This window comes from Natator depressus, chromosome 12 (genome assembly GCF_965152275.1).
Source record: "Natator depressus isolate rNatDep1 chromosome 12, rNatDep2.hap1, whole genome shotgun sequence".
NCBI classification, from domain to species: domain Eukaryota; kingdom Metazoa; phylum Chordata; order Testudines; family Cheloniidae; genus Natator; species Natator depressus.
Window position 1 is genome coordinate 37,487,451 of NC_134245.1, and position 13,462 is coordinate 37,500,912.

Below are 13,462 nucleotides of genomic sequence, written 5' to 3' on the forward strand. Positions count from 1 at the left end.
ATAGGATGCTCTCTTAACCCCCAGCACTTCACCAGAGAGGTAAATACTATTGTTGCTATGTTACATCTACCTAAGGTGTCATCTTAGAGGGTCAGAACAAAGTACATGAGAACCAAGTCACGGGAAAGCCTGGGTGACAGCTCTCCTCATTCTGCCCCCGAAGTAGTGGTTTGCAGTAACTTCACACGCCATGCAGCACCTCATGTGAGTTCAGTGCAGAAAGCATTTGCTAATGGGAGGTACGTACGGCAGGTGTAAACATCTCTGTACTCCATGTGTTCGTAGTCGGGAAGGATTTTCATAAAACGCCCCGACTTCACTCGTGGATTTATACCTGGACAGACACAGCAGGGTAAGTACCAGAGAAGTTAATTCCCCTCTGACCATCACATAATGTTAATCTGAACCAACCAGACAGGAAGGTCAAGTCCCTTGTTGATTTAAGGCACACTTCTTCAGCCCCCAGCCCAGATCAGCCACTCTCAAGAATTCGGCACATTTTATGATTCCCTCATAAGTTATTGATGTCACCAAACAAATTCTAAATGGAGTCTGCGCTTATCTCAGTCTACGCAGGACAAGAGCAACCAAAGGTTTTTTCCTCTTTTAATCCAGCTCATTGTTTTCGAAACACCATCTAGCATCTGTTTCATTATGCCCTCTAAGATGTTGGGTTTGGCTTTGTTCCCAATTGTCTTAGTGTAGCATGTAGAATAGAACACACATTCATTGTTTGCACCTTCAAGCCTTAATTCGGCCAACAGTTCCAAATAAATTTTGCTGTAACTAAAGAGTTCTACATGACACTAGAGAACAAGGACACAGCCCCAGGCAATTCTTTCAGGAAAGCTGAGCAGGAAAGCACCAGTAGGTTTGTAAACAGAGATGTTTGCTGAATCTAAACCGATTGCAAGCCAAGGATTTCATATCCCTGCAGCCAGGGTAAGGTTCAGGAAAGGAAGAATGAGCTGACAAGTGTTCTGACTCTGCCGAAGTCTGGAAAAATGGCACAGGTCAGGATTCAGATTGCCAGATGCATGGCAAGAGATTCTTTATTTACAAACGGAATAGAGTCTATAGCATGCTTTCTACTGGTAAAACACTATGTTCTAAGGTGCTAAATGCTCACCAAGGACCTATTCCAGTGGGAGACTAAAGATGTTACACATATTAAGAGGTGCTTTTGTAATGCCGACAGACCCCAGTCATTGGCGGGATCGAACCGGGAACCTCTGGAGCTTAGTGCATGAGCCTCTACTGCATGAGCTAAAAGCCAACTGGCTGTTAGCTAAGGCTGTGGAGCAGACTCATTTTATTTCTCTAAGTGGTCTCAGTGCCACCAGATGGGACAGAACACCATACCCAGAAGGTGTGTGGGTTACACTTTGATGTGTAAAGTATCAGTGGGAAAAGTTGCAAAAACAGGACCATATCAGGTATGTGATTAATAGATAGTTTGTAACTATACCACCACTCTGGCTATGAGGAAAGCCACACTGCACAGCAAAGAAGGGTCTGAAATGACTGGTTTCCTTACACACTTTCGAGTTCCCCTGTGTGGCCTCCTAGGGAGGTAAGTGGTACCATTCCCATTTTACAGATAGGGAAACTGAAGCATGGGGAGGTGAAGTTACTTGGGTCAAGGCCACACTGCAGCAGTCTCAGAGCCTGGATCAGAATTCAGGATTCCTGGCTCCCAACACGAGGTTAAATGCACAAGGCCACCACTGCCTCTGACAGTCAGATAAAGCACAAGGTCCATTTGAAAGGAGCCAGACATCCTGGGACCAGCAAAGCGCACTCAGGACTCTCACTCTGGTGATGTACAAAGACAAATGCTTTCATTTTTAACAAGCTGAGCCCTGCTTCTTGTAAAGGGCCATGGAACTGTAGACCAACCACTGGAGCCAATGGTTTGTCATTGCTGATTTCCTAAAGATTCTGGGTTGTTCCATCCCCTGCTAGACTAATTCAGCATCAGCCTTTGGGACCCATGAAATTCCTGGGTCCCTTGATTTTGGTGGCAAGGACAGATCAATTCACTACTGTGGGGCTTGCGTCATCCAGGCTGCTGCTAGGGGTGTCACAAGCACTCTCCCAGGTGGTATCTGCAGCTGAACCAGCTCCTGTGTTAAACAGCTAATGTAGCTTCTGACCCATTCGCATGAGAGGCAGCTTGATCTTGTTAAGTAGGGAACTCCTATATTCAAATGCCAGTTCAGGGTCAAGTCCCTAATCCGCCTCTTCCTTCCCCACCCCCGTAAAATGGGGATGAAACTCACCTACCTCCCAGGGGGCTTGTGCTGACCAAAGAGTTTGTGTCTGTAAAGTACTCACATGCAAGTGGCAACACTCATCATAACGCATGGGCTGCAGCTGCTTATTTGGAGTTGTGTCCTGGAAACAAGTTGTGACACTGTATGGAATCTGGGGGACACTTGAGATATTATGTACATCAATATTGTAAAACTGTAATGAGTTATGCCAGATAGGCCATGTAAGGTATCTGAAAAAATATTATAATTTGCCAGATATGATAATCTCATTTTTGTGTTTGTATTGAGTTATAGATATGTCTGTCTTTCAAACTTGTGCCATGCTTTGGGTGACACCCACAGACAGTTTGGCATCAGCACTGCCAAGTCTGCTTGATGGCCCATTAAGGACCATCAGCTGTACAACTGATCCATTGAGAGAAGACGGATACACCTTATGACTCAGCAAAGCACACAGGGACATGCCTATGGACAGAACCCTAAGGCTTTCAAGCCATGTGCTGGGCAGCTTGTGTTTCAAACAAAGGAAGTGTAGGCCACATGGCAAAAGACTGTAAAAGGCAGCTGCTCTTCTCCATTTTGTCTTCAATCCTACTTCTTACTTCTGGAGGAACTTTGCTACGAACGGAAGCTCTGAACAAAGGACTGAATGACCCATCCAAGCTGTGGATGTATTCCAGAAGGACTTTCAAGCCAGCAAACTCACCAATACTGCTAGGAACCTGATATATGGACTTTGAAGTCTTTGTATGTATGTGACTGTTTTACCATTTAACATCTCTCTTTTTCTTTATAATAAACCTTTAGTTTTGGACACTAAAGGACTGGCTGGCAGCATGGTATATTGGGTAAGATCCAAACTTATACTGACCTGGTAACATGGCTGACCCTTTGGGGTCAAAAGAACATTCTGTATATGTGAGCAGAGTTATTTTAAATAACTTCTCACTGAACTGGACCTAGGTGCTGATTGGGAGCCAGAATGCAATAAAGAGGGCTGTGAGATTCCTTTTTGCTTCTTGATAACCAGTGTGGGGGATGAGAAGCACAGTTTGAGACTGGTTGGGGAGTTTAACTTCAGTGTTACCCACCAGTCTTGGGAATATCTGCTCTCCATTTTGCAGCCTGCCCTGACCTTGGCATTTCTATTGAGGGCTGCCCCAAGCACCACAGGGCACACACGTGTTGGCACTTCTGTACAGACCCAGCACAGTCGGGTCCCCCTTCTCCTGCACAAGGTGGTCTGGAATGCAGGGGGCGGGGTGACGAGAATAAAGGAACAGATAACCTCCCCATTCCCCTCTGTGTCAAGTTGCAATAGGTGTTCCACAGAGAATCATTGCCCTGACCTTCCCCTAAGGGGAAGCCCAGTCACAGTGGAGTTATGGTGGACAGAAGTTGCTTACACTGGGGGAAGGGAGTCAAACATTGTTTCAGAGGACCATACAAAGATAAAGCCTGCTCTGAGGAATACAGGTTACCCACTGGCCAGAAAGGGGCAAACCAAACAGCTGAAGATACTTTTACAATCCTACTGACATTAAAAACTGTCCTCAGATTTGGGTGAGCGGTTACCAGTTGCTAAACACACTAGCCACAAACTAATACTTATTTCCAGAAACCCTCAGACTCTGTGGTTTCTTCCAACCAAAGAGGTATGGAGAGGCAACAGCGATTCTTGATATCTGTCTGGCATTAAAATGCTGTGGTAGTCAGACTCGTTACAGCTTTAGAAATGAAATCTCTGCCACGAAATACAGAGTCTGTGTTTCAAATGCCCACGATAAAGATTCAGTGCAAATTTACTTTTAAAAATGGAACTAAACAAGAACAGGAGCATACAGACCTGCATTGACTTCATCACTTACGTTTGGCATAGACATCTCGACAGGACACTCCTGTGATCTCCAGTTTCCGTAAGTTCTCACAGACGCCATACTCTGCAGTGACAGACAGAAAGGAGTTAAGAGGTAATAAAATGAGCGATTGTGTGAAAAGGTTTGGGCTGTCCACAGAGCTCCAGGATACCTACAACTGCAGCAAGAATTTAGGCAGCTTTAAATTCAATCCAATGTATTTTATTTAAAGTACAATCTTGCAAATTGCTGTATTTGTTAACAAATATTTTTGTTGCTGTTCTTCAGAAGCAGCAGAGGAAAGTTGGATGGCATTCCTTTCCAGACTAGATTCTCAGATTCCCTAGTACATTTTACAAGTGATGGCTACTTGCAATCTATTGTGGCAACTCCTTGCTGATAAATTACGGGCACTTACACCTAGAATCGGTGGCAGCATGAAGTGGGGAAAATGACCTATCCAAACTGGGAATCTTTGTCAGTAGAGCAAACCATCATTGCAACCAGGAGTTATTCACTCCCACTAATTTGTCCTACAAGCAAGACTGTTTATTAAGACTCACAGAAAATGGCCACATTTCAGAGTACTGAAAGATCTATAGCTAAGATTATTTTAAAAGAATAAGTCTGTTTCATAGCCCCAAATTGTTAAGAGAATGTAACGTGTCTGCATGTACAATTACACTTGCAAACAAATCAGACTGAAATTGGTCCATTCTTTGCAGATGCTTTTGACTGTTTTGTTTTCAATGCATTCTATTAGTGATGCAGGGATCTTAAAAGCCTTTTCAAAATTTTAAAAGCAACTTTAAAGCAGGAAATGAGAGACTTCAGTGCAGGTTCAGAAGGCAAGCATTAAACTTTAATTCTTAAAAATATAGCAGACAAGTACCAGCAAATAATTCAATAAAAGAAATCCTGTAAAACCAAGGGAAGAGGGAAAAACATATCAAACAGCAACAAAAATAGAGCTTAGTGCCAAAAGCAAATCAGTCCTCAACAGGGAAAATCCACACACTGAAAACCTCAAATGCACCTCTGAAAAATCAGATATCAGCTTCCTTTAGCAGAAGATTAAAGCACCTGATAGCTCCCTGCATCTGCTAGATATCTGATATCAAGTTTGTCCTTAAAGAACCCCAGGGAAGCCATCTGGTCTGAAACCCACCCTCACACAAGGGACAGTGTCGATCAAGCTTCCTTGAATTTATGATTAACTATTGCTGCCTGTTACTGGTATCTATTCCTAATAACTTGCTCTGTACTCCGATTTCAATATAGGCGAAATGAGAGAAAGCAGACATCCGCCCAGCTCAACTCAATCATGCTCTTACTATATATATGCTCTATGTACATTATGTTTGGCTAGGGTATGCAATGTAGCTTGACAGAGCACCCACAAGACACACACGTGTTTTGTAAGGATGACTTGGGTTACTGCAGGAACGAATGTGAACAATCTCTTGCTATGAGAAGCGAGTTGAATAAAGACAGGAAGGGGACAAGAGGGAAAAACACAGATTCCCCTCCCTAAGAACTTCTACTGATGTCAGTGGGAGCTTGCCACTGACATCAGCAAGAGCAGGACGAAGCCCTAGTTGTTTAGGATGTGAGATGGGGAGGAAGTACAATTAGCTAGTGAGTAAACAGCAAAGCTTCCAGGAACGCACTCCCAGCCTAGCACAAAACAAGCTATTTAGTGCTGGGCTAGAGCCAACTGAATGTATGCAGCAATTTTGCAGATCTGTGAAATCAAAGCTATATTCAAAGCTGGAAATTTGGACCCAGCCCACAAACAAGCCCACATCCCTCCCGCCACTCTATCAGACATTATAATGCTTTTAATGCTAGCCTGTGTCTTGTTTGGTAATAATATCAGGGACAGGTTAAAAGCAATAGGCTTTTGCAGCTGATCTGTGATTCAGGAAATTACAGGCCTTCAGGAGAGGCAAGAAGCAACATTGACACAGCCTGTAGTTTGGAGAACAGTTGGTTCTTATACTAAAGAAGAACTTCACCTGCCTACAAAGCCAGCAAGGGGGCCACTAATGTCAGCTGCACACTTTTTGCAGCAAGTGATGCAGCTAGATTAAATTGGATACTGTCATCTGAAGTCACAGACTGCATTGGAAAAAAAACCACGCAGGGATGTCACAGGTCCAGCTGAGCGCCTCTTTTGGCCACTCACCAGATTGCTATGTGGGGATGCCACCACTGAATCCTGCAGGTGTTTTAAGCCCCTGGAGTCTGAACATAGTCTAGGTACTGCCACCATCGTAAGGTCTCTAGATGCACTCTTAGGGTGCGGATCTTCTCTTTGGCACACCCCACAACAACTGTAATCACATGGTCCCCTGCCCAGCCCTCAGAACCAGTGCTGACCCCTCAGACTATCCCTACAGCTTAAACTCGCCCTTTCCATCAACCCCAGTAATAATAATCAGAATTCCTAAATTCTACATAGATTCCCCAAATCATCACAAGACAATTCTGCCCAAATGACATTTTTCTGTTTTGTTCTTTATTAGTCAGGATATTTGTGTGATAACATTCTCTCTTCCTCATCAGGTCACCTGCTCCTAATGCCCCAAAATTCTCAAATGCTCCTCATTGTAGTATCCAAGAGGTGCCAATCCAGTCTGAACTCGTGAAAACACTGATTGTCATGCACAGAAATCACAACGTAAATTGGAAAAAATCATCCAATGGAACAAAGATCCTGGTTTCTAACAAGTGGCCTTGTTAAATAGCAGGAGACAGACTACCTAAAAGCAGAACTATCACTAGGTCTGGTGTATTTTACAAGTTTCACAGTTTGGGTTTAACTGGATCTTTCCCAAAAGAGTCAGCGTCTTCTCAAACATTAGCAACTTCCTAAAAACAATGCCAGTGTGATTAATTTTCATTGCCATTTGACATTAGCCACACAAGTCCTGCAAGAATTTCATCTTGTTTGCTAACAAGAATGTAATCTTAGCTGGTGAAATTCCTATAAGTCATAATCCTGGTCTCCTCGGTGATCTAAACTACAACCAAAAGCCCATACTGGCTTTGCTTAACTGTGGATGGACAGAACACTTGAGTTTTTTCTTGAGGGGCTGTCATGGTGATGAAAGGTATGAAATTACAGATTGTGAAGACCAAACTCCCCTACCACTCCCACATCCAAATCCCAACAATCATTAAATGCAAGAAAGCTTGCCAGTGCATGGACAACACTATTTATTCTGGATGCTAGAAAGGATAAAGGGGAAGTTAAATTAAGATAAGAGCTATGTAATGCTGCAATTCAGCTACAGAAAAAAAAATACTGTTTTGCTTTCCCTGACAATCAAATGGGAGGTTTCCAGAAAATCCTGCTTCGCTGCAAGTAAGGCTCTTTTAAAGAGAAATTCTCAATGCGCCAGTTGACCAAGGAAATTAAATACTGAAAATGTTCTAAAGCGTTAATATGGATTGAAATTCACAACCACAGTGAGTGGCTGCTCATAATCCTGCTTCAAAAGGAAGGATAGAATTTGATTATGAAATTCTCATTCTACTAGCTGGGAAGGTTGTTCTCTTCGGTTAACAGGATTCGGAAGATTTACTCAACGCATGGCAAATATACCAGCACTGCCATGCCCTGTGGAATCTGAAGTATTAAACAGTGCACTATTTATTATGGCCTGCACTTAAGCGTAACATTGTCAGCCTCCTAGTTTACACATTTGTAAGTGCAGCATACTATATCTTTTGCTTTCATATAATGCTCTCCTCCCTTCCTGGTTTCACTCTACCTGCTCTTCTATAACAGATCATGGCACACCTTATTCTGCAATTTTCTGTTCGCACTTCTCCTCCCCCCGATTATATCCCTTTCTGCACTTTATGTTCTCTACTCTTCCTACAACTAAATTTTTCCTACAGTAAAGAATTGGAATTGCAGCAGGTATTGCCACTACCCTCCTGAAAAGTCATGAAGAGTTTGGAAGTGCTTTTCAAGCAAGTCTTTAGTAGCGAGCAAGGAAATAGGCAGTGGGGCAGGTAAGGTAATGTCTTTACACAAAAAAAATATTTGTGAACCTAAAGAACCAAGGACACCAAACTTCATTCTCCACTTTTATGCCACACTAAGGCTAATTGTTACTAGCAACTAAGTCTTTTAATTCCATGCCTACATAAGCACAACATTAGCAGCCTGAAAGACTGTATATGATAAGGTGCTGAGAAGTGGCTGTAGGTCTAGCATGGATGCACAAACCATGGCCAGGCCAGACACGTTATTCAGTACACAATCAGAGGGGGTCAGTGAAAAACATTTTGCACTGGGAATGGGGAGACCTGGCTTCTATTAACAGCTCTAGATCACTCCCCCACTCTTCCACCCCCCATAGGACTCAGCTTCCACATCTGTAGAACAGATACCCACCTTTGTAAAGTGTTCTGAGATCTACAGCAGACTAATCTACAGGTGATAAATGTAACACACAGCCTGCCCCATGATGACTATTTAACAATTTATATTTTCTCCCCAACCCCGTTTCAACAAAAACAAAATGTTAGAGTATTTTAATTTGTGAATTCTAGATCTGGTTACTATGATCCACCAGTGAAATTTCCTAGACAGGTGACCTGATGTGGTGTGTTATTTCAATATAAAACTGGTGACCACTTAAACTACAAGCATATATGGTCATGGGTTAATCAAGGAAAGTCAAGTCAAAGCCAAAGTGCATTGGAAAGTGATTGCAACACTCCACTTGCCAAACAAGCAGGTCAGAGAAACAGTTTATCCCAAACAGTCACAATGATAAAAGGGCATCATCCCAAAAGTAGCTGGCTACAAACATTGCAAAACTAGCTCATGTTTCCCCAAGTTCATTCTCCAATTTCAGAGCCACAGCCAAAAGCAATTGTGTGTAGCTTGAAGGGGAGGATCCCCCCTACTCAAAATACTGCTCCAGTGACTGCAATAAAATTGAGTCTGCCTGCAATCACACTAAACCAAGGTGTCAAAACTCATTTGGTTGAGAGGGCTGATTTACATTTTTAAATTATAGACTATGGCTACAAAGTTAGGGCTGTTTATAACCCTTGATCCACAGCAGTGATCTCATGATCAAAGCAGGTATGCACAAAAATTAAGGGTAAAAAAAGACAATTATGTAGCACTGCAGTATTCAGCATCTCTTAGCAGAGAGAATGTTAAAAGCACTTGCACAACCACCTGTCCCTTGTTTAGTTGGGCGCTTGTGCATGCACAAGCGATAACCACACAAGCAACCAAGAAGGCAGACTTGCACAACTAATCAGGAAGTACAGATCCGTGATGTGCTCAGTGGCTTCAGAGTTAATGTGTTACTGTTAGGAATAGGAGCATGTTATTGAATTAAATTCACCCTTTGCTCTATTTCTAGGCCCTTATAATTTCACAAAAATTATACTTTTCTGCCTAAACTGTCATAGGCTAGGTCTCAGCCCAAACTGATGCTTATTTTTGACACCTAACTAGGACTCTGTCTTCCCTTTTCGATGTTTGAAAGTCGTGCAACCTTATACTCACTACTACATGGAGACAACATGCGAAGATGCAGAGCTCCAGATACACATATATGGACATGAGTCCAACATGGCTACAACACTGCATGGAACTCCACACAATTCCAAGCAGCTGATTTATTCCTATGATCAGGAATTCAATTAAACCCAGAGAGTGTGTTTATTTGAATGTTTATTCTCATATACAAGGAGAGCATTACTTGAATATATGCAATGGTACTACTAAGAAGAGACCAGGAGATGGTGAAGTAATGACCCTAACACAAAGTTATCAATGAGATTTTATACTTGTGCAGTCTGAAAATTCAAGATTACGGTTCCCACACCATTGGTAATAGCCACATTACATCTACAAAGATGAAATAATTGACATTATATACAGCAACACAAAATGATAGATACAGCACATGAACAGGGCCAAATTACAGTTTCTGCAGAAACCATAACTGGATTTCCTGAAAGAAGAGTTTAAAGTCTAATTCCTAAGGTCGCAGTTACAGTGCTGTGAGAACTTCATGAACTCCTCAGGAGGAGACTGACTCTTATCTGTCTAAAGCACCGTGCATGCTTTTGGTATAGGAAGTGCTCCAGTGGATTGGACTAGGGGGTCAATCTAATTCAGCACCTTATCTCTGACACCAGATGCTTAAGAGAAAACAAGGAACTGTAATGGACAGTTATGGAATACTAATGTGTTGGTAGAAATAGTTTCTTTCTACACCTTGCCAGTTACTGTTTGGTTTATGCCCTGAAGGGAGGGGTTGTTATATACAAAAGTTTTCAATCCTGTCTAATGCAACTGTGAATGCTCTTATCACACATAGTAGCCTCATTTTCCTTTGAATGATAAGTTCTTGGTCTCAATGATACATACTGAAAGTGAGATTCCCAGATCATTTATGAGTTGTGTAAATAAATATACTTCCTTGTATCAATTTTAAATCTGGTTTCTTTTAATATTATCAAGTGTCTCTTTGTATTTTAAGAAAGAGCAAATGGCATTGTATAAAATGAATACCAGTTATACTCATATGTGAGAACTTTGCCAAGGCCACAACCCACAAAAACAAAACCCTTATGACCTAGAAGAAATTTGTGTGTGAAATTTACCAATAAAGGTATAGATTCTTCTTGCCCACTCTTATAACGACAACTGAAAAGTGGATAGTACATTTTCCACCCCCCCTTCTCCCCACAAAAAATTATATCCCTGGAACATGCTAGGCTGAAAAAACAGCTTGTAACTTCTTGGGAACAGTCTTCACTGCTTTGTGTGATCCATGGGTTTTCATCAGTTCTGACAAGCACCCTGAGCTGCCCTCAAGTGCAGATAAGGAACCATCCATCCCCTGCAGCCATGGATGCTGTCCTTAATGCATCTGAGCACTACCTTTCTGTTTGATGACACAGAGTGCGGCTGCCTAGCGTGCTCAGACACTCCAACTAGATGCACTCGCTGGCATATCCAAAATGTTAATATATATCTATGACATCATAGCTGGCCGCAAATGCACCACATAGCAAGAGATGTGATGGGTACCATGCTGGGAGAAGCAGAAGCAAGTTAGGCAATTTGGAGGGTGTCAGGGCAACTGGGTTAGCAGACGGGGGGACAGGCAGTGGGGTGCCTGCAAAGCAAAGGGCAAGGAGTAAAAAGCATGCATTACATTTTGGTAGGACAGGACTGTGGCTCTGAAGATGGACATGCCACTGAATATGCAGCAGGGTGTCTCTACAGGGGATGTGGTAGGGAGATGCCCTAGGAAGATGGGAGGGTAGGCACCCAGACTGACCCACTCACCAGCACCAACCAGAAAGCTAGTACCATTCCCCTTGCTACAGGGCTGGCACCCACCCAACTAACTACACACACAGGGGTCCCTAACACAGGCCAGGCAGCTAGTGTCAGCACCCCACCTCCCCCTACACACTACATCCCAGGGTGCCCCTACTTTATCCCCAGGCCCCTACTGTCCTCAGCTGTCCACCTCCAGAGACCACCTTCCCCCCATGCTTCCCTGTCCCGGTGGGCCTTTCCAGAGCCTCACACCTGCAGAGTCAGCCCCATCCAGCGCCCCCATGGGGACCCCTCCCCGGGTCTGGCCCATCCAGCGCCCCCATGGGGACCCCTCCCCGGGTCTGGCCCATCCAGCGCCCCCATGGGGACCCCGCGCCCCCTCCCCGGGTCTGGCCCATGTACCACCCGCCGGCCCCAGGCGGTACCTTCCCGGCAGCGCCGCCGCCAGATCGTGTCGGTGCGGAGGATGCGGCGGAAGGTGCTGCAGACCCGGGCCAGGCTGGGCAGGTCGGTGCCGGGCAGGGAGCCGAAGATCTGCACCAGGAGCTCGGGGGGCAGCTCCAGCAGGGAGAGCGGGGCCCGGGCGGCCGGGGCCGGAGCCTGCCCTTGTCCCAGCCGGGCTCCCTCGATCCGCTCCTCCTCGGCGTCCGTGTCGGGCTCGCTGTCGGCCGGGCCCTCCCGCCGCTGCTCCCGCTGCGCCCCGCGCCGCCGGCAGCCCCGCGACGGCCCCACCCCACACAGCCGCGCGCACACCGCCATGACCGGCCGGCGACTGGCGGAGGGCAGCCGCCGGCCGCGGCCCGCACGCGCAGGGCCCGCCCGCCAGCGGGCTCAGCCAATCACCACCCGCGCTGGGGAGCTGACCTCGGCGCGCCACAGACGGCGACACGCCCCTTACAGACGTAACCACGCCCGCTGTCACTTTTGCCGCGCCTACCGACTGTCTCCAACCCGGCCGTCACATTCACCACGCCCCCTCGCCGCATGACACGCCCACAGCCAGTGACCACGCCCAGCGAGCGACAGGCCGCGCCCCCTTGTTCAAACTGAATCCCCGTTGCCCCGCTGGGGTCTGCGAGACCCGGCCCCGGCCTCTCCCCCCCGGAGTCTGCGAGACCCGCCCCGGGGTAACGCAGACCCGGCCCCGCCCCCCCCCCCCCCCAAGGTCTGCGAGACCCGCCCCGGGGTAACGCAGACCCGGCCCCGGCCTCTCCCCCCCGGGGTCTGCGAGACCCGCCCCGGGGTAACGCAGACCCGGCCCCGGCCCCGGCCTGTCCCCCTGGGGTCTGCGAGACCCGCCCCGGGGTAACGCAGACCCGGCCCCGGCCCCGGCCTGTCCCCCTGGGGTCTGCGAGACCCGCCCCGGGGTAACGCAGACCCGGCCCCGGCCTGTCCCCCCGGGGTCTGCGAGACCCGGCCCAGCTGTTATGGACCTGGACCCTCTCACGTCGTGGGGGTGTAACTCAGGTCACAGGGAAGCCCACCGGATTCCGTTTGAAAGTTTCCTTGCCACATCTGATCATAAATATAAGCCCAGGCGCTGAGTAATAAGCCCCGCAGCACCAAGGAAGGACATGCGTGGTCCTGAGCAAGGACAGCCTTGGGGGGCCTGTGCCCATGGAGCTTCCACCTGCCTCTAGGGCCAGGAGCCAAACACCCCTGCTGACTTCTGCAAGCTCTGCCCTGCCCCTCTGTAGCCGGGTGCAGAACTCAGGGGAATTTCCGTATTACCCCAGGGTGCCAGCCCCCAGCCGCAGCCGGGGCCCGCGACTGCTCTGCGCCCTGGCCGGTTGCATCGCCCCACTTTAGCAGCTCACCCTGCAAGCCAGCAGCTAGCTCTGTCCCCCCGCGTTGCGGGGTGGGAGCTGTCTGCCTCCTCCCCTGACTGTTGAGCCCTGGTTTACACTATAAACTTCTGTCGGTATAATTAGGGTGCTCTGGGGTGCGGAAAACCCGGATCCCTCTGCACTGGATTTCACCAGCGCCTCCTG

At 46.7% G+C, this 13,462-nt stretch overlaps 1 protein-coding gene across 3 annotated transcripts in view; it reads right to left on the reverse strand.

Annotated features, from left to right (window-relative positions):
• The window catches only part of FBXO31 (F-box protein 31), a 40,270-nt gene extending 28,040 nt beyond the window's left edge, over positions 1-12,230 (reverse strand). Inside the window, exons 1-3 of one of the 3 annotated variants that reach the window (XM_074968876.1) lie at positions 11,897-12,230; positions 4,145-4,216; positions 248-334 (exon numbers count right to left, since the gene is read on the reverse strand). In XM_074968876.1, coding sequence (XP_074824977.1) covers positions 248-334; positions 4,145-4,216; positions 11,897-12,230 — 493 coding nt within the window. The remainder of the gene's footprint in view (positions 1-247; positions 335-4,144; positions 4,217-11,896) is intronic. The other 2 variants (XM_074968877.1, XM_074968878.1) reach the window with 2 other exon arrangements.
• Positions 12,231-13,462: the final 1,232 nt, after the last annotated feature.